The sequence below is a fragment of the Paralichthys olivaceus genome, chromosome 17 (genome assembly GCF_024713975.1).
Source record: "Paralichthys olivaceus isolate ysfri-2021 chromosome 17, ASM2471397v2, whole genome shotgun sequence".
NCBI classification, from domain to species: domain Eukaryota; kingdom Metazoa; phylum Chordata; class Actinopteri; order Pleuronectiformes; family Paralichthyidae; genus Paralichthys; species Paralichthys olivaceus.
Genome location: NC_091109.1, coordinates 18,943,662 through 18,963,368, shown reverse-complemented (window position 1 = coordinate 18,963,368; position 19,707 = coordinate 18,943,662). Strand labels below are relative to the sequence as shown.

At 34.9% G+C, this 19,707-nt stretch overlaps 1 protein-coding gene and 1 long non-coding RNA gene across 2 annotated transcripts in view; one reads left to right on the top strand and one right to left on the bottom strand.

The window, feature by feature from the left end:
* LOC109644332 (E3 ubiquitin-protein ligase RNF31-like) overlaps window positions 1-19,707 on the top strand; it is a 34,878-nt gene that overhangs the window by 12,500 nt on the left and 2,671 nt on the right. The window contains exons 23-30 of the mRNA XM_069512458.1: window positions 12,755-12,920; window positions 15,154-15,252; window positions 16,647-16,769; window positions 16,870-17,050; window positions 18,261-18,403; window positions 18,741-18,807; window positions 19,019-19,078; window positions 19,192-19,584. Coding sequence (XP_069368559.1) covers window positions 12,755-12,920; window positions 15,154-15,252; window positions 16,647-16,769; window positions 16,870-17,050; window positions 18,261-18,403; window positions 18,741-18,807; window positions 19,019-19,078; window positions 19,192-19,584 — 1,232 coding nt within the window. The remainder of the gene's footprint in view (window positions 1-12,754; window positions 12,921-15,153; window positions 15,253-16,646; window positions 16,770-16,869; window positions 17,051-18,260; window positions 18,404-18,740; window positions 18,808-19,018; window positions 19,079-19,191; window positions 19,585-19,707) is intronic.
* Window positions 12,622-15,180, bottom strand: LOC138405253 (uncharacterized). Its single transcript, XR_011238941.1, has 2 exons — window positions 13,249-15,180; window positions 12,622-13,033 (listed from the first exon to the last, which is right to left on the bottom strand). It is a non-coding gene; the product is annotated as an uncharacterized lncRNA (long non-coding RNA).

Here is a 19,707-nt window from a genome sequence, read left to right as displayed (position 1 = left end):
TTTTGGAAGTCATAGTTTACTATGTCGTTTTTTCAAGATTTTGGAAGTCATAGTTTACTATGTCGTTTTTTCGAGATTTTGGAAGTCATAGTTTACTATGTCGTTTTTTTCAAGATTTTGGAAGTCATAGTTTACTATGTCGTTTTTTCGAGATTTTGGAAGTCATACCTTACTATGTCGTTTTTTCGAGATTTTGGAAGTCATAGTTTACTATGTCGTTTTTTTCAAGATTTTGGAAGTCATAGTTTACTATGTCGTTTTTTCGAGATTTTGGAAGTCATAGTTTACTATGTCGTTTTTTCAAGATTTTGGAAGTCATAGTTTACTATGTCGTTTTTTCGAGATTTTGGAAGTCATAGTTTACTATGTCGTTTTTTTCGGGATTTTGGAAGTCATAGTTTACTATGTCGTTTTTTCAAGATTTTGGAAGTCATAGTTTACTATGTCGTTTTTTCGGGATTTTGGAAGTCATAGTTTACTATGTCGTTTTTTCGAGATTTTGGAAGTCATAGTTTACTATGTCGTTTTTTTCGGGATTTTGGAAGTCATAGTTTACTATGTCGTTTTTTCAAGATTTTGGAAGTCATACCTTACTATGTCGTTTTTTCAAGATTTTGGAAGTCATACCTTACTATGTCGTTTTTTCAAGATTTTGGAAGTCATACCTTACTATGTCGTTTTTTCGGGATTTTGGAAGTCATACCTTACTATGTCGTTTTTTCAAGATTTTGGAAGTCATAGTTTACTATGTCGTTTTTTCAAGATTTTGGAAGTCATACCTTACTATGTCGTTTTTTTCAAGATTTTGGAAGTCATACCTTACTATGTCGTTTTTTCAAGATTTTGGAAGTCATAGTTTACTATGTCGTTTTTTTCGAGATTTTGGAAGTCATAGTTTACTATGTCGTTTTTTTCAGGATTTTGGAAGTCATAGTTTACTATGTCGTTTTTTCAAGATTTTGGAAGTCATAGTTTACTATGTCGTTTTTTCGAGATTTTGGAAGTCATACCTTACTATGTCGTTTTTTCAAGATTTTGGAAGTCATAGTTTACTATGTCGTTTTTTCGAGATTTTGGAAGTCATAGTTTACTATGTCGTTTTTTTCGGGATTTTGGAAGTCATACCTTACTATGTCGTTTTTTCGAGATTTTGGAAGTCATACCTTACTATGTCGTTTTTTCGGGATTTTGGAAGTCATAGTTTACTATGTCGTTTTTTTCCTGATTTTGGAAGTCATACCTTACTATGTTGTTTTTTTCGAGATTTTGGAAGTCATAGTTTACTATGTCGTTTTTTCGGGATTTTGGAAGTCATACCTTACTATGTCGTTTTTTCGAGATTTTGGAAGTCATAGTTTACTATGTCGTTTTTTTCAAGATTTTGGAAGTCATACCTTACTATGTCGTTTTTTTCAAGATTTTGGAAGTCATACCTTACTATGTCGTTTTTTCGGGATTTTGGAAGTCATAGTTTACTATGTCGTTTTTTTGAGATTTTGGAAGTCATACCTTACTATGTCGTTTTTTTGAGATTTTGGAAGTCATACCTTACTATGTCGTTTTTTCAAGATTTTGGAAGTCATACCTTACTATGTCTTTTTTTCGGGATTTTGGAAGTCATAGTTTACTATGTCGTTTTTTTCAAGATTTTGGAAGTCATACCTTACTATGTCGTTTTTTCGAGATTTTGGAAGTCATAGTTTACTATGTCATTTTTTCAAGATTTTGGAAGTCATAGTTTACTATGTCGTTTTTTCGAGATTTTGGAAGTCATACCTTACTATGTCGTTTTTTCCAGATTTTGGAAGTCATAGTTTACTATGTCGTTTTTTCAAGATTTTGGAAGTCATACCTTACTATGTCGTTTTTTCGGGATTTTGGAAGTCATACCTTACTATGTCGTTTTTTCAAGATTTTGGAAGTCATACCTTACTATGTCGTTTTTTCCAGATTTTGGAAGTCATAGTTTACTATGTCGTTTTTTCAAGATTTTGGAAGTCATACCTTACTATGTCGTTTTTTCAAGATTTTGGAAGTCATAGTTTACTATGTCGTTTTTTCGGGATTTTGGAAGTCATACCTTACTATGTCGTTTTTTCAAGATTTTGGAAGTCATAGTTTACTATGTCGTTTTTTCAAGATTTTGGAAGTCATAGTTTACTATGTCGTTTTTTTCAAGATTTTGGAAGTCATAGTTTACTATGTCGTTTTTTCGGGATTTTGGAAGTCATACCTTACTATGTCGTTTTTTCGAGATTTTGGAAGTCATACCTTACTATGTCGTTTTTTCAAGATTTTGGAAGTCATAGTTTACTATGTCGTTTTTTTCGAGATTTTGGAAGTCATAGTTTACTATGTCGTTTTTTTCAAGATTTTGGAAGTCATAGTTTACTATGTCGTTTTTTCAAGATTTTGGAAGTCATAGTTTACTATGTCGTTTTTTCGAGATTTTGGAAGTCATACCTTACTATGTCGTTTTTTCAAGATTTTGGAAGTCATAGTTTACTATGTCGTTTTTTTCAGGATTTTGGAAGTCATAGTTTACTATGTCGTTTTTTCAAGATTTTGGAAGTCATACCTTACTATGTCGTTTTTTCGAGATTTTGGAAGTCATAGTTTACTATGTCGTTTTTTCAAGATTTTGGAAGTCATAGTTTACTATGTCGTTTTTTCAAGATTTTGGAAGTCATACCTTACTATGTCGTTTTTTTCAAGATTTTGGAAGTCATAGTTTACTATGTCGTTTTTTTCCTGATTTTGGAAGTCATACCTTACTATGTTGTTTTTTTCGAGATTTTGGAAGTCATAGTTTACTATGTCGTTTTTTCGGGATTTTGGAAGTCATACCTTACTATGTCGTTTTTTCGGGATTTTGGAAGTCATAGTTTACTATGTCGTTTTTTCGAGATTTTGGAAGTCATAGTTTACTATGTCATTTTTTCAAGATTTTGGAAGTCATAGTTTACTATGTCGTTTTTTCGAGATTTTGGAAGTCATACCTTACTATGTCGTTTTTTCCAGATTTTGGAAGTCATAGTTTACTATGTCGTTTTTTCAAGATTTTGGAAGTCATACCTTACTATGTCGTTTTTTCGGGATTTTGGAAGTCATACCTTACTATGTCGTTTTTTCAAGATTTTGGAAGTCATAGTTTACTATGTCGTTTTTTCAAGATTTTGGAAGTCATACCTTACTATGTCGTTTTTTCGGGATTTTGGAAGTCATACCTTACTATGTCGTTTTTTCAAGATTTTGGAAGTCATACCTTACTATGTCGTTTTTTCCAGATTTTGGAAGTCATAGTTTACTATGTCGTTTTTTCAAGATTTTGGAAGTCATACCTTACTATGTCGTTTTTTCAAGATTTTGGAAGTCATAGTTTACTATGTCGTTTTTTCGGGATTTTGGAAGTCATACCTTACTATGTCGTTTTTTCAAGATTTTGGAAGTCATAGTTTACTATGTCGTTTTTTCAAGATTTTGGAAGTCATAGTTTACTATGTCGTTTTTTTCAAGATTTTGGAAGTCATAGTTTACTATGTCGTTTTTTCGGGATTTTGGAAGTCATACCTTACTATGTCGTTTTTTCGAGATTTTGGAAGTCATAGTTTACTATGTCGTTTTTTTCGAGATTTTGGAAGTCATAGTTTACTATGTCGTTTTTTTCAAGATTTTGGAAGTCATAGTTTACTATGTCATTTTTTCAAGATTTTGGAAGTCATAGTTTACTATGTCGTTTTTTCGAGATTTTGGAAGTCATAGTTTACTATGTCGTTTTTTCAAGATTTTGGAAGTCATACCTTACTATGTCGTTTTTTCGGGATTTTGGAAGTCATACCTTACTATGTCGTTTTTTCAAGATTTTGGAAGTCATACCTTACTATGTCGTTTTTTCCAGATTTTGGAAGTCATAGTTTACTATGTCGTTTTTTCAAGATTTTGGAAGTCATACCTTACTATGTCGTTTTTTCCAGATTTTGGAAGTCATAGTTTACTATGTCGTTTTTTCAAGATTTTGGAAGTCATACCTTACTATGTCGTTTTTTCGGGATTTTGGAAGTCATACCTTACTATGTCGTTTTTTCGAGATTTTGGAAGTCATACCTTACTATGTCGTTTTTTCCAGATTTTGGAAGTCATAGTTTACTATGTCGTTTTTTCAAGATTTTGGAAGTCATAGTTTACTATGTCGTTTTTTCGGGATTTTGGAAGTCATACCTTACTATGTCGTTTTTTCAAGATTTTGGAAGTCATAGTTTACTATGTCGTTTTTTCGGGATTTTGGAAGTCATACCTTACTATGTCGTTTTTTCAAGATTTTGGAAGTCATAGTTTACTATGTCGTTTTTTTCAAGATTTTGGAAGTCATAGTTTACTATGTCGTTTTTTCGGGATTTTGGAAGTCATACCTTACTATGTCGTTTTTTTCAGGATTTTGGAAGTCATAGTTTACTATGTCGTTTTTTCGAGATTTTGGAAGTCATAGTTTACTATGTCGTTTTTTTCAAGATTTTGGAAGTCATACCTTACTATGTCGTTTTTTCAAGATTTTGGAAGTCATACCTTACTATGTCGTTTTTTCAAGATTTTGGAAGTCATAGTTTACTATGTCGTTTTTTTCGAGATTTTGGAAGTCATAGTTTACTATGTCGTTTTTTTCAGGATTTTGGAAGTCATAGTTTACTATGTCGTTTTTTCAAGATTTTGGAAGTCATAGTTTACTATGTCGTTTTTTCGAGATTTTGGAAGTCATAGTTTACTATGTCGTTTTTTCAAGATTTTGGAAGTCATAGTTTACTATGTCGTTTTTTCGAGATTTTGGAAGTCATAGTTTACTATGTCGTTTTTTTCGAGATTTTGGAAGTCATACTTTACTATGTCGTTTTTTCGAGATTTTGGAAGTCATACCTTACTATGTCGTTTTTTCGGGATTTTGGAAGTCATAGTTTACTATGTCGTTTTTTTCGGGATTTTGGAAGTCATACCTTACTATGTCGTTTTTTCGAGATTTTGGAAGTCATACCTTACTATGTCGTTTTTTCGGGATTTTGGAAGTCATAGTTTACTATGTCGTTTTTTTCCTGATTTTGGAAGTCATACCTTACTATGTTGTTTTTTTCGAGATTTTGGAAGTCATAGTTTACTATGTCGTTTTTTCGGGATTTTGGAAGTCATACCTTACTATGTCGTTTTTTCGAGATTTTGGAAGTCATAGTTTACTATGTCGTTTTTTCAAGATTTTGGAAGTCATACCTCACTATGTCGTTTTTTCAAGATTTTGGAAGTCATAGTTTACTATGTCGTTTTTTCAAGATTTTGGAAGTCATAGTTTACGATGTCGTTTTTTCGAGATTTTGGAAGTCATAGTTTACTATGTCGTTTTTTCAAGATTTTGGAAGTCATACCTTACTATGTCGTTTTTTCGGGATTTTGGAAGTCATAGTTTACTATGTCGTTTTTTTGAGATTTTGGAAGTCATACCTTACTATGTCGTTTTTTCAAGATTTTGGAAGTCATACCTTACTATGTCGTTTTTTCGGGATTTTGGAAGTCATAGTTTACTATGTCGTTTTTTTCAAGATTTTGGAAGTCATAGTTTACTATGTCATTTTTTCAAGATTTTGGAAGTCATAGTTTACTATGTCATTTTTTCAAGATTTTGGAAGTCATACCTTACTATGTCGTTTTTTCGGGATTTTGGAAGTCATACCTTACTATGTCGTTTTTTCGAGATTTTGGAAGTCATACCTTACTATGTCGTTTTTTCAAGATTTTGGAAGTCATACCTTACTATGTCGTTTTTTCAAGATTTTGGAAGTCATACCTTACTATGTCGTTTTTTCGGGATTTTGGAAGTCATAGTTTACTATGTCGTTTTTTTCAAGATTTTGGAAGTCATAGTTTACTATGACGTTTTTTTCAAGATTTTGGAAGTCATACCTTACTATGTCGTTTTTTCAAGATTTTGGAAGTCATAGTTTACTATGACGTTTTTTCGGGATTTTGGAAGTCATAGTTTACTATGTCGTTTTTTTTCAAGATTTTGGAAGTCATACCTTACTATGTCGTTTTTTCAAGATTTTGGAAGTCATAGTTTACTATGTCGTTTTTTTCAAGATTTTGGAAGTCATACCTTACTATGTCGTTTTTTTCAAGATTTTGGAAGTCATAGTTTACTATGTCGTTTTTTCGAGATTTTGGAAGTCATACCTTACTATGACGTTTTTTCGAGATTTTGGAAGTCATAGTTTACTATGTCGTTTTTTCGAGATTTTGGAAGTCATAGTTTACTATGTCGTTTTTTTCGAGATTTTGGAAGTCATAGTTTACTATGTCGTTTTTTTGAGATTTTGGAAGTCATAGTTTACTATGTCGTTTTTTTGAGATTTTGGAAGTCATACCTTACTATGTCGTTTTTTCCAGATTTTGGAAGTCATAGTTTACTATGTCGTTTTTTCGAGATTTTGGAAGTCATAGTTTACTATGTCGTTTTTTTCGGGATTTTGGAAGTCATAGTTTACTATGTCGTTTTTTCAAGATTTTGGAAGTCATACCTTACTATGTCGTTTTTTTCGAGATTTTGGAAGTCATAGTTTACTATGTCGTTTTTTTCAAGATTTTGGAAGTCATACCTTACTATGTCGTTTTTTCGGGATTTTGGAAGTCATAGTTTACTATGTCGTTTTTTTCAGGATTTTGGAAGTCATAGTTTACTATGTCGTTTTTTCAAGATTTTGGAAGTCATACCTTACTATGTCGTTTTTTCAAGATTTTGGAAGTCATACCTTACTATGTCGTTTTTTCGGGATTTTGGAAGTCATACCTTACTATGTCGTTTTTTCGAGATTTTGGAAGTCATACCTTACTATGTCGTTTTTTTCGAGATTTTGGAAGTCATAGTTTATTATGTCGTTTTTTTCAAGATTTTGGAAGTCATACCTTACTATGTCGTTTTTTCGAGATTTTGGAAGTCATACCTTACTATGTCGTTTTTTTCAAGATTTTGGAAGTCATACCTTACTATGTTGTTTTTTTCAAGATTTTGGAAGTCATACCTTACTATGTCGTTTTTTCGGGATTTTGGAAGTCATAGTTTACTATGTCGTTTTTTCAAGATTTTGGAAGTCATACCTTACTATGTCGTTTTTTCGGGATTTTGGAAGTCATACCTTACTATGTCGTTTTTTCAAGATTTTGGAAGTCATACCTTACTATGTCGTTTTTTCGGGATTTTGGAAGTCATACCTTACTATGTCGTTTTTTCGAGATTTTGGAAGTCATACCTTACTATGTCGTTTTTTTCGAGATTTTGGAAGTCATAGTTTATTATGTCGTTTTTTTCAAGATTTTGGAAGTCATACCTTACTATGTCGTTTTTTCGAGATTTTGGAAGTCATAGTTTACTATGTCGTTTTTTTCGAGATTTTGGAAGTCATAGTTTACTATGTCGTTTTTTTGAGATTTTGGAAGTCATAGTTTACTATGTCGTTTTTTTGAGATTTTGGAAGTCATACCTTACTATGTCGTTTTTTCCAGATTTTGGAAGTCATAGTTTACTATGTCGTTTTTTCGAGATTTTGGAAGTCATAGTTTACTATGTCGTTTTTTTCGGGATTTTGGAAGTCATAGTTTACTATGTCGTTTTTTCAAGATTTTGGAAGTCATACCTTACTATGTCGTTTTTTTCGAGATTTTGGAAGTCATAGTTTACTATGTCGTTTTTTTCAAGATTTTGGAAGTCATACCTTACTATGTTGTTTTTTTCAAGATTTTGGAAGTCATACCTTACTATGTCGTTTTTTCGGGATTTTGGAAGTCATACCTTACTATGTCGTTTTTTTCGGGATTTTGGAAGTCATAGTTTACTATGTCGTTTTTTCAAGATTTTGGAAGTCATACCTTACTATGTCGTTTTTTTCGAGATTTTGGAAGTCATAGTTTACTATGTTGTTTTTTTCAAGATTTTGGAAGTCATACCTTACTATGTCGTTTTTTCGGGATTTTGGAAGTCATACCTTACTATGTCGTTTTTTTCAGGATTTTGGAAGTCATAGTTTACTATGTCGTTTTTTCGAGATTTTGGAAGTCATAGTTTACTATGTCGTTTTTTTCGGGATTTTGGAAGTCATAGTTTACTATGTCGTTTTTTCAAGATTTTGGAAGTCATACCTTACTATGTCGTTTTTTTCGAGATTTTGGAAGTCATAGTTTACTATGTCGTTTTTTTCAAGATTTTGGAAGTCATACCTTACTATGTTGTTTTTTTCAAGATTTTGGAAGTCATACCTTACTATGTCGTTTTTTCGGGATTTTGGAAGTCATACCTTACTATGTCGTTTTTTTCAGGATTTTGGAAGTCATAGTTTACTATGTCGTTTTTTCAAGATTTTGGAAGTCATACCTTACTATGTCGTTTTTTCAAGATTTTGGAAGTCATAGTTTACTATGTCGTTTTTTTCGAGATTTTGGAAGTCATAGTTTATTATGTCGTTTTTTTCAAGATTTTGGAAGTCATACCTTACTATGTCGTTTTTTCGAGATTTTGGAAGTCATACCTTACTATGTCGTTTTTTTCAAGATTTTGGAAGTCATACCTTACTATGTTGTTTTTTTCAAGATTTTGGAAGTCATACCTTACTATGTCGTTTTTTCGGGATTTTGGAAGTCATAGTTTACTATGTCGTTTTTTTCAGGATTTTGGAAGTCATAGTTTACTATGTCGTTTTTTCAAGATTTTGGAAGTCATACCTTACTATGTCGTTTTTTCAAGATTTTGGAAGTCATACCTTACTATGTCGTTTTTTCGGGATTTTGGAAGTCATACCTTACTATGTCGTTTTTTCGAGATTTTGGAAGTCATACCTTACTATGTCGTTTTTTTCGAGATTTTGGAAGTCATACCTTACTATGTCGTTTTTTCAAGATTTTGGAAGTCATACCTTACTATGTCGTTTTTTCGGGATTTTGGAAGTCATACCTTACTATGTCGTTTTTTCGAGATTTTGGAAGTCATACCTTACTATGTCGTTTTTTTCGAGATTTTGGAAGTCATTGTTTACTATGTCGTTTTTTTCGAGATTTTGGAAGTCATAGTTTACTATGTCGTTTTTTCAAGATTTTGGAAGTCATAGTTTACTATGTCGTTTTTTCGAGATTTTGGAAGTCATACCTTACTATGTCGTTTTTTCGAGATTTTGAAAAGTCATACCTTACTATGTCGTTTTTTCAAGATTTTGGAAGTCATAGTTTACTATGTCGTTTTTTTCAAGATTTTGGAAGTCATAGTTTACTATGTCGTTTTTTCAAGATTTTGGAAGTCATAGTTTACTATGTCGTTTTTTCGGGATTTTGGAAGTCATACCTTACTATGTCGTTTTTTCGAGATTTTGGAAGTCATACCTTACTATGTCGTTTTTTTCGAGATTTTGGAAGTCATTGTTTACTATGTCGTTTTTTTCGAGATTTTGGAAGTCATAGTTTACTATGTCGTTTTTTCAAGATTTTGGAAGTCATAGTTTACTATGTCGTTTTTTTCGAGATTTTGGAAGTCATAGTTTACTATGTTTTTTTTTTCGAGATTTTGGAAGTCATAGTTTACTATGTCGTTTTTTCAAGATTTCGGAAGTCATAGTTTACTATGTCGTTTTTTTCGAGATTTTGGAAGTCATAGTTTACTGTCGTTTTTTTCGAGATTTTGGAAGTCATAGTTTACTATGTTTTTTTTTTCAAGATTTTGGAAGTCATACCTTACTATGACGTTTTTTCGAGATTTTGGAAGTCATACCTTACTATGTCATTTTTTCAAGATTTTGGAAGTCATACCTTACTATGTCGTTTTTTCAAGATTTTGGAAGTCATAGTTTACTATGTCGTTTTTTTCGAGATTTTGGAAGTCATAGTTTACTATGTCGTTTTTTTCGAGATTTTGGAAGTCATACTTTACTATGTTGTAAAAACGGAAAAATTACTCCAGAAAACAGAAGAAAAAATTTGTCCGGAAAACAGAAACAATTAGTCCCATTAACAGTAAAACAAAATGAGTCTGGAAAACAAATCAAAAATTACTCCAGAAAAAAGAAAGTGTCTGAAAATACTGGAAAAAAAATTGTCTGAAAAACAGAAACAAATGTGTCTGATTACAGTAAAAATAATGATTCCCAAAAAAAAAAAATTACTTCGAAAACAGAAAAAAATTAGTCTGATTAACAGTAAAACAAAATGAGTCTGGAAAACTAAACCAAAAAAAAAATTACTTCGAAAAACTGAAAAAAGAAAGTGTTGTCTGAAAATAAGAAAAAAAAACATTTTGCCTGAAAAACAAGAAAAAAAAATTTGTCCGGAAATCAGAAAAAAAATTACTTCGAAAAACTGAAAAAAAAATTTCTGAAAAACAGAAACAAAATTAGTCAGATTAACAGTAAAACAAAATGAGTGTGGAAAACAAAAAAAGTTACTCCAGAAAACAGAGAAAAGAAAGTCTCTGAAAAAACTGGAAAAAAATTGTCTGAAAAACAGAAACAAAATTAGTCTGATTAACAGTAAAACCAAATGAGTCTGGAAAACTAAGCCAAAAAAAAAAGAATTCTTCGAAAAACTAAAAAAACTCAAATTGATAAACTGAAAAAATTCCTCCAGAAAACAGAAGAAAAAATTTGTCCGGAAAACAGAAAAAAATTAATTACTTCGAAAAACTGAAAAATAAAGTGTTGTCTGAAAATCAGGGAAAAAAAACATTTTGCCTGAAAAACAGAAGAAAAAAAAATTACTTCGAAAAACAAAAAAAATTTCTGAAAAACAAAAAGAAATTTATAAGATTAACAGCAAAACAAAATGAGTCTGGAAAACTGAAAAAATTACTCCAGAAAACAGAAAAAAAACTACTTCGGAAAACAGAAAAAAAATGTGTCTGATTACAGTAAAATAATGATTCCAAAAACAAAAAATTACTTCGAAAACTAGAAAACAGAAAAAAAAAATAGTCTGGAAAACAGAAAAAAAATTGTCTGAAAAACTGAAAAAAAATTGTCTGAAACAATTAGTCCCATTAACAGTAAAATAAAATGAGTCTGGAAAACAAAACAAAAATTACTCCAGAAAACAGAAAAAAGAAAGTGTCTGAAAAAACTGGAAAAAAATTGTCTGAAAAACAGACACAAATGTGTCTGATTACAGTAAAAATAATGACTCCAAAAAAAAAAAAATTACTTCGAAAACAGAAAAAAATTACTCTGAAAAACAGAAACAAAATTAGTCTGATTAACAGTAAAACAAAATGAGTCTGGAAAACTAAACCAAAAATAAATAATTACTTCGAAAAACTAAAAAAACTAAAATTGATAAACTGAAAAAATTACTCCAGAAAACAGAAGAAAAAATTTGTCCGGAAATCAGAAAAAAAATTACTTCAAAAAAGTGAAAAAAAATTGTCTGAAAAACAGAAACAAAATTAGTCAGATTAACAGTAAAACAAAATGAGTCTGGAAAACAAAACAAAAATTACTCCAGAACACAGAAAAAAAAACTGGAAAAAAATTGTCTGGAAAAACAGAAACGAATGTGTCTGATTACAGAAAAAAAATTTTTTCTTCGAAAACAGAAAAAAATATGTCCAGAAAACAGAAAAAAAATTACTTCGGAAAACAGAAAAAAATGTGTCTGATTACAGTAAAAATAATGATTCTAATAAAAAAAATTTTTTCAAAAAACAGGAAAAAAATGAGCGAAAAAGAAAGTAAAAAAGACAGAAAGAAACTAAAAAAAGGTCCAGAAAGAAACTAAAAAAAGGTCCAGAAAGAAAGAAAGAAAGACAGTGAGAAAGAAAGAGAGTAAGAAAGACAGAAAGAAAGACAGTGAGAAAGACAGAAAGAAAGAAAGACAGAAAGAGAGGAAAAAAGACAGAAAGAAACTAAAAAGAAAGGTCCAGAAATAAAGAAAAAGAGTGAAAAAGACAGAAAGAAAGTTCCAGAAAGAGAGCAAGAAAGACAGAAAGAAATAAAAGAGAGTGAGAAATACTGAAAGAAACTAAAAAGAAAGGTCCAGAAACAAAGAAAAAGAAGGAGAAAGACCGAAAGAAGGGTCCAGAAAGAAAAAAAGAGAGCAAGAAAGACAAAAGAAACTAAAAAGAAAGGTCTAGAAAGTAAGAAAGAGAGCAAGAAAGGTCCAGAAAGAGAGCACGAAAGACAAAGAAACTAAAAAAATAGCTAGAGAAAGAAAGAAAGAGAGCGAGAAAGATGAAAGAAACCAAAAAGGAAGGGATAGAAACAAAGAAAGAGTGCAAAAAGACAGAAAGAAACTAAAAAGATAGGTTGAGAAAGAAAGAGTGGGAGAAAGACAGAAAGAACCCACAACGGAAGGGATGGTAACAAAGAAAGAGTGAGAAACACAGAAAGAAACACAGAAAGAAAGGTTGAGAAAGAAAGAAAGAAAGACAGCCAGAAACGAAGAAAGAGAGCGAGAAAGACAGAAAGAAACTAAAAAAATAGCCAGAGAAAGAAAGAAAGACGTAAAGAGAGAAAGAAAGAAACTAAAAAGGAAGGGATAGAAACAAAGAAAGAGAAACAGAGAGAAACAGACCTTAAATTACATTTTCAGTAACAAATAATGAGAGATCTAAGCGGACATGTGATCATACATTTTATTTCCTCTGTTATCAAGAGATCTCTCTCTCTCTCTCTCTCTCATCATTTATTCCCTCTCTCTCTCTCTCTCTCTCTCTCTCTCTCTCTCTCATCATTTATTCCCTGCCTTGCTTCAGGAGACACTACTGTGAGTACCTGGTGAGTCTGATCAACGCTCACTCCGTGGACCCGGCTCTGCTGTACGACGCCGTCGAGCTGATTCGAGCCTGTGAGAGATACCAGGTGGACGTGCAGAGAGGAGAGAGCGAGGACGACAACGCGTATCACGCTCGCCTGCTGCAGGTGAGACACTCAGAGCTCAGGCTGAGGTTTGACCAGGAGGACCGAGCGGCTGGCGATGAGACCGACATCAGGAATATCTGACAGTGGATCTTCAAAAGACCCATTTTTAATATCTGAAAGTTGTTAAATGTGGTGTTATTGTTTTCGACAGAAACTTGTAACAGAGTTTAGATATAATATCACGTTTTCAGGTTTAGTGATATCGAATTTAAACAACATACAAACACAAATCATTTTCATTTTTTCAGTGAAACTCCCATGTCAGAGTAAGAGGGTTGTTCACATCAGGAATAGAAATCACACTTGACCTAAGACTGGTTCAACTCACCAAACCAGCAGCAAAGATCCTCAGTGATTTCCGAGAAGTCAGCTGGTCTGGTGTCGCCACAAATTCCAGACTCCAAATTTGGTCGAGGAGTTTGATAACATTTCTCCCACCACGTTTCACAGGGGCCTTTAAGAGAAAGCAGAAGTTATCGTTATTCTTTTAAAACCACTGTTACATACGTTTTTTTGTGCAATGGCCTCTCTCTGGGAAAAAAAAATTTGATGTCGATGACTAAGATTAATTTTTGTTTCCTGACAGAAACTGATGGAGGTACCTCTCGGAGAAAAGGTTCCACGCAACAAATAAAGATTCCTGCTCAGCTCATCATCGCGGGCCTCCGGGAATAAAGATCTGAAATCAAAAACCTCCACAGAGTCAGACTGTTCACTAACGAGAGGTTGATCCAACCATCTGGAAAGAAATTTCAGTCCTCATTCAGTGATGTTGTCACGAGTCTGAGTCCGATTTGAATCCGTTTCTGCTGTTTTCAGTGTTGAAAATCAATATTGTTTTACTTGTTGATCATAAAGAGAAAGTGATTTTGAATCAGAAACAATTCTTCAATATCTTCTAATGTGTTTTGTTGAGTCTTAAAAATGTTGGAAATTCATCTCAGGTCATGTGATGCATAATGTAAACTTTACAAAAAACGTGAAAGGAATGTATCTGTGTTTCATTGGATTATTAAGAAGAAGAAGAATCTGGAGATTTTTCTTATGCACATAATGTAAGTTTAAATAATCTATATCAGAACAATGTAAAGATATTCTGCAAATTACACAAACAAATATTATAATTCACTGTCGGGAGGGGTTTAATGTTCTCTATGAATGATGAATGAATCAAACTCAAATAAACAATATGATTATTTTGAAATGTCGATTTGTTCTTGACTTACTCGCTCACAGTTTTTTGGCTCAGTTGAGAGAGTTTGTCGTTGTAGTGGTTAAGAGTTCATTTAAATTCCAACACGTATTTATCAGGATTCACTGCTAAAATCTTGTAAGAATTTAATTCATCTTTATTTTCTGGAGCTAAATGTTATATAAGTAGGACAATATCTTAAAATGAAGAAGTTGTGATTGTTACTAGAAACATTTACTTAGGTAATTTACTGAAGTATGATTAAGAAGTACTTTTATTTGACTGAAATATTGTCTTTTTATACTACTATATACTTCTGTTCCACTACAGTTAAGAAGGCAAATGTTGTACTTTTGCTGTCCAACATTTATCTTACACTCTTTGTTGATTTACCAAATAACATTTAGTTATAATTTAATGGGAAATTTTTATTTGAAAACCCAAAGTATCCGAACAACCAGGCAAAGATTTTTTAAATCTCAATCTGTGGAGTGAGGAACAGTTTGAATGTGGAGTTAAAACACTGTCCAAACATAACCAGGTTTAAAATAAAGTAAGAGAGAAAAGTGGAGTATGTATATACATACATATTCATATATATATATATATTTATTATTTAGACTGTATTTATTATTACATATGTATTTTTGGCACATTATTTACAATATAGAGGACAGGTAAACAACATATGTATAGATATATAGGAAGCTGTTAAGTATATGATAATGACTGATGAATGAATTATGAAAAAGGGCTGAGATTAAATCAATTTAACTTTAACATTAAATCATTAAGTGTTTGGGAACAATACTTTTTTCTGATTCTTTTTTCACGTTTGTATAATTTCTCTTTTATTTACATTTTCGAAATAAACTAAATGGATGAATAAAAAATATTTCTGTGATTTTTTGGGGGGGGGTTTGTAACTTTTTAAACTTTTGAGCTCAATAAGTGAAAAACTGAAAATAAAACAATTCTAGTTTTAGTGTATTTCCGTGTGTGTGTGTGTGTGTGTGTGTGTGTGTGTTTGTCGCCCCCTAGTGGCGCTCGAGCAGGACCACTTCTCTTAAGTCACGTGACTTCTGTGAAAGGCTCGGTGAGTTGCTCCGCTGCAGAGTCCGTGAGCGTCGGTCGCTGTCAGTGAGTGTGTCCGCGGCACCGACCAGGAGCCCCAGGAGCCCCAGGTAAACCTCGTGTGTCTGTAGCTTCACGCTGAATCCCGCAGGTCCTCGTCTCTCACCAGACTCCGCTCACCGACCTGCGAATTTAAGAAAAGTTGTTCCGATGTGGGCGTTTATCAGAATTCACAGCGACAGCAGGATTTCACTGTTTGTTGGGTTTGTTTAGTTTTTTATGTTTCTTCTTTAAACTCACTCGTTTTTCCTTCACACGTGATTTATCGTCGTTTTTTTTTAATTCTCGCACCAGATTCGGTTCAGAAACGCGTGAATTAAAACCATAAGACCCGCGTGTGGAGCCGCTGACTTCCTGTGTGGGCTTGTTTGTTTCTGTTATTCTCAACTGTGAGAGGAACATGGCTGCGGGACCCGAGCGGACCCACATTCTGGAGGACGAGTAGTTTTAATGTGGATTTCCTCTGACACGAGGAGCTGCTGTTGTTGTTGTTATTATTATTGTTGTTGTTGTTGTTGTTGTCTCTAATAATCGTGCTGTTGTTGTCTCTTATGAATGAACACTGTGTCTTTAACGTGTTGACTCGAGGAGCTCGTCTACTTTCAGATTTTAAAGAATCATGGCTGCGGGAAGAATGCGATGCACGCGACGACTGAGATCCTGGATGATCGAGCAAGTGAGTGTCTCTCTCTCTCTCTCTCTCTCTCTCTCTGTGTGTGTACGTGCGTGTGTGTGTGTGTGTGTGGGAGTGAGGGAGGTAGAGAAGGGAAAGGGGAAACCAGGAGATGCAAAGCTGGACTCACATCAACACGTGACTAATACTAAAGGGAGAGTTCACAGAAACATTCAAACATCCTCTACTCACCACTGTCTATGAATCAATAATCAATGACGTCAATCGGAAATGTTGATTTTTCTCTCTTCTAAAAAACTTTTGTGATGAATTTGACACTTGAACAACTTGAACAAACCTGTAATTACAAACACTACGACGTGTAGTTTGATCCATAGACGCTTGTCGGGCTCCACGTTCTAAATGTTTTATGAAAACACAAAGAAAACCACTTCTCATCTGTGTGTCGGAGCTGAGGAGACGTCTTCGAACCAGAAACCGTGAATATTTTAAAGTTAAAATGTCAGAAGAGTAAAAGAATACCTGTTTTAGTTATTATCAATCGTGACAAAGAAAATCTTCTTATTTGGGAGTTTATTTCTAACTATAGATTAATCAGCCATCATCCTGATATTTATATTATATGTGATATTTGATCTTTTGTTTTCATCTCCTCATGTTTTACTTTTGGTTTTAGTTTTCCCTGAGTTGTGTCTGCAGGGTTTCTCCTGCGGTCAGAGTGTTTGAGTGAAAACATCATGTGTGCTTATTAATTCGTCTGCGTCAGGTCAGCAGTGGAAAATTTTCCGGGCTGGTGTGGGACGACGAGGCCAAAACCATGTTCCGTATCCCGTGGAAACACGCGGGAAAGCAGGACTTCCGCAAAGATGAGGACGCTGCTATCTTTAAGGTCAGACTGCATTTCTGGGTGAAAACTATCAAAACCCTCTGAAGAAACGTCTCCGGAGCCGCTGGACTTGAACAGAACACGTGTCCTCTCGTGTCTGCAGGCCTGGGCCGAGTTTAAAGGGAAGCTGTCAGACGGAGGTCAGGACAACCCGGCCATCTGGAAGACCCGCCTGCGCTGCGCCCTCAACAAGAGCCCCGAGTTCGAGGAGGTAGACGATCGAGCCCAGCTGGACATCTCCGAGCCTTACAAGGTTTACCGCCTGGTCCCCTTCAGCGAGCAGGGTGAGAGTTCAAGACACAACTCATCCGTGTCAATCACAGAGTTTCTGTTTGTGCAACAACCGAAAACTGAAGCAGGTCACACGTGAGCGACTTTACAGATGTTGCATAACACACACATTCACCTGAAGTCCCACAGGAAGTTTTACTTGGGCTTTTTATTGCAGAGGTTTAGAACAAGTAGCTAACGTTCACCACTCAGACAAGTCTCACTTGTTTAATCGTTATATATTATTTATGAAGAATTTTATTCATATTATTGTAACTTAACTTTTTAGTGAATGTTTTAAGAAGCAGCTAAAACAATTGGCTGATTAATGGAGTTGTGTATTGACACATTATGAATCTATTTTCATAATAGAAGAATCATTTATTGATTATTTATTGATTTATTAAATAAGATTCTCCGTTTTCAGTTTCTCACATTTGAGGATTTGCTGATGTTTTTACCTTGTAAATCATTTTAAAATAATCTGGGAAACTTAAATGTTCTTCTCTTTTTTAGACATTTCATAGATTCAACGGTTAATCAATCAAATAAAAGAAATAACGGGCGGATTCATATATTTATAGTTGGTTGTTGCACGTTGTCACTGGAACACTAAGGTTCATTTAAACTGTCTCTTTGTGAGATTTCACAGATGAATCGATCATAAATTATTAACGGGTTATAAACCTACTGAGAACTCGACATGTCATTAAACTCACCTGTCCGTCGACATTAAGCTCCAGATGTGAACTTGACGGATGTATTCAGAACGTCTATGGTTCCCATGAGAACAGAACTGGAAAACAAACAGAGGCAAAGTCAGGATGAAGCTGAGGAAACAGAATCAACATCACTTTGTATTTATTGTGATGTAGTGTTTGATCGCTTTAATTACGTTGTTCAAATAAACCTGCTGAGCTGCCGCATGTTGTCTCAGCAAGAAAAGGCCGAAGTTCAACTACGACTACTTCACTCCACTTGATTATTGATCCTGGGTTTAAACCCCTCAGCACACGTCATTACAAATAATCTCGGTTTCAGTTTAGGTCGTATTATTTTGACCACAGGACGAGAACGGATCCAGGAGACATGAGTCAACACTGAGACCAGAGTCCAACACACCCAGCAACAAACACAAAGAGCTGTGTCTCATTCATCCTTGTTTATATGGAACCACTCCTATTTGCATATGTTTTCAACTGATCGTCTCCCTCGTCTGTTCAGGTTTGATGCTCCCTGAAGAGAAAAGCGTAAAAAAACCGACGAGGAAGTCGAAAAGGAGGAGCAGCGAGTTAGAGAGCGACAACGACGACGAGCACAATGTTCGCGTCAAGCAGATAAAGAAGGAGGAGGCCACGTCTCAGCTGGTGAGTCCGTCACATTCTCCTGCTCGCGTGTGTCACGTCCCCTGACCTTGAAGCCACACGACTCACGAGGCGACAAATAACGGAAAGAAAGATTAAATGAATGAAAGTGAACCGGTAACGTTGTAAACATTACTCTGCGGTGAAGGTGGACCCGGTTTGTCCTCCTCGGGTTCTTAGAAAGAGGGAGGGAGCGGCTGTGCCACATTTCAAAATTACAAATGTTCACGTTCACAGCTTCACTGAACTGAGTTTCCTGTCCTCTGAGGGAGTGTCTCTAACAACATGTCTCCTCCGCTTCTGTCTTTCTGTTCCTCATTGTGATGACAACATTGTGCAGCAGAGTGACATCACGGTCCAGACAGACGAGCCTGTTAAGCACAGCACCGTCACCATCCAGAGAGACGGTGAGTTTAACGGCACCAACATGTTTCAGAGCTCTGGAGGTTCTGTATGTGACAACACCAACATCGAGTCGGCTGCTGCGGACATTTTGCAGAAGTTGTCCTGCAGCGACACTACTAGTTTCTAACACGTGACGGACGTGAAACTGGACGAAAACGATGTCAGAGAATGAACTGACCTGATCTCATAGTTCTTTATTTATCGTCTCTGCAGTGGTCAACGAGATCCGGCTGGACGTTTGGTATGAGGAGAGCGTACCTGCTCCGCAAGAAGGTAAACAACTGACAAGAGTGCAGATGCATGTGCGTTCAGTGGAACTTTGAGCGGCCGGACGGTTTTAGTCGTTGATGATGTTTGCATCATCTTGTGTCTGTTTGTGTTTCCAGTCCACGACTCCATCAACGTGGTGGTTCACTACCTAGGACAGGAGGTTATCAGACGCCAAATCCTGGGCCCTGACGTCCGGATAACGTACCTGCCTTCGTCCCTCCTTCCCCCGACGCCGTCCCACGTCCTGAAGGGCCGGTTTCCACGCATCCCTCTGCCGGAGCCGCCCTCCACGCTGTCGGCCGGCCCGGAGCTGCAGGCGCTGCAAACCCTGCTGCCCTTCATGGAGAAAGGGGTGGTGCTGACCTCCACGCAGCAGGGGGTGTACGGCAAGAGGTACTGCCAGGGGCGTGTCTTCTGGACGGGGCCGCACACGACCACGGCGGGGCTGCACAAGATGGAGAGAGACTCTGAGCCGGTGCTGCTCTTCAGCAGAGACGCCTTCAAGCAACGTGAGTGATCTCAGCGTCAGAACAGATCAGAGCCGAGAGCTAAGAGTTTGTTTCACAACCGATTACAGAGCGAGGGTGAGGGTGGAGCTGCACATCCCATAAACCATTGCAAAATAAAATAAT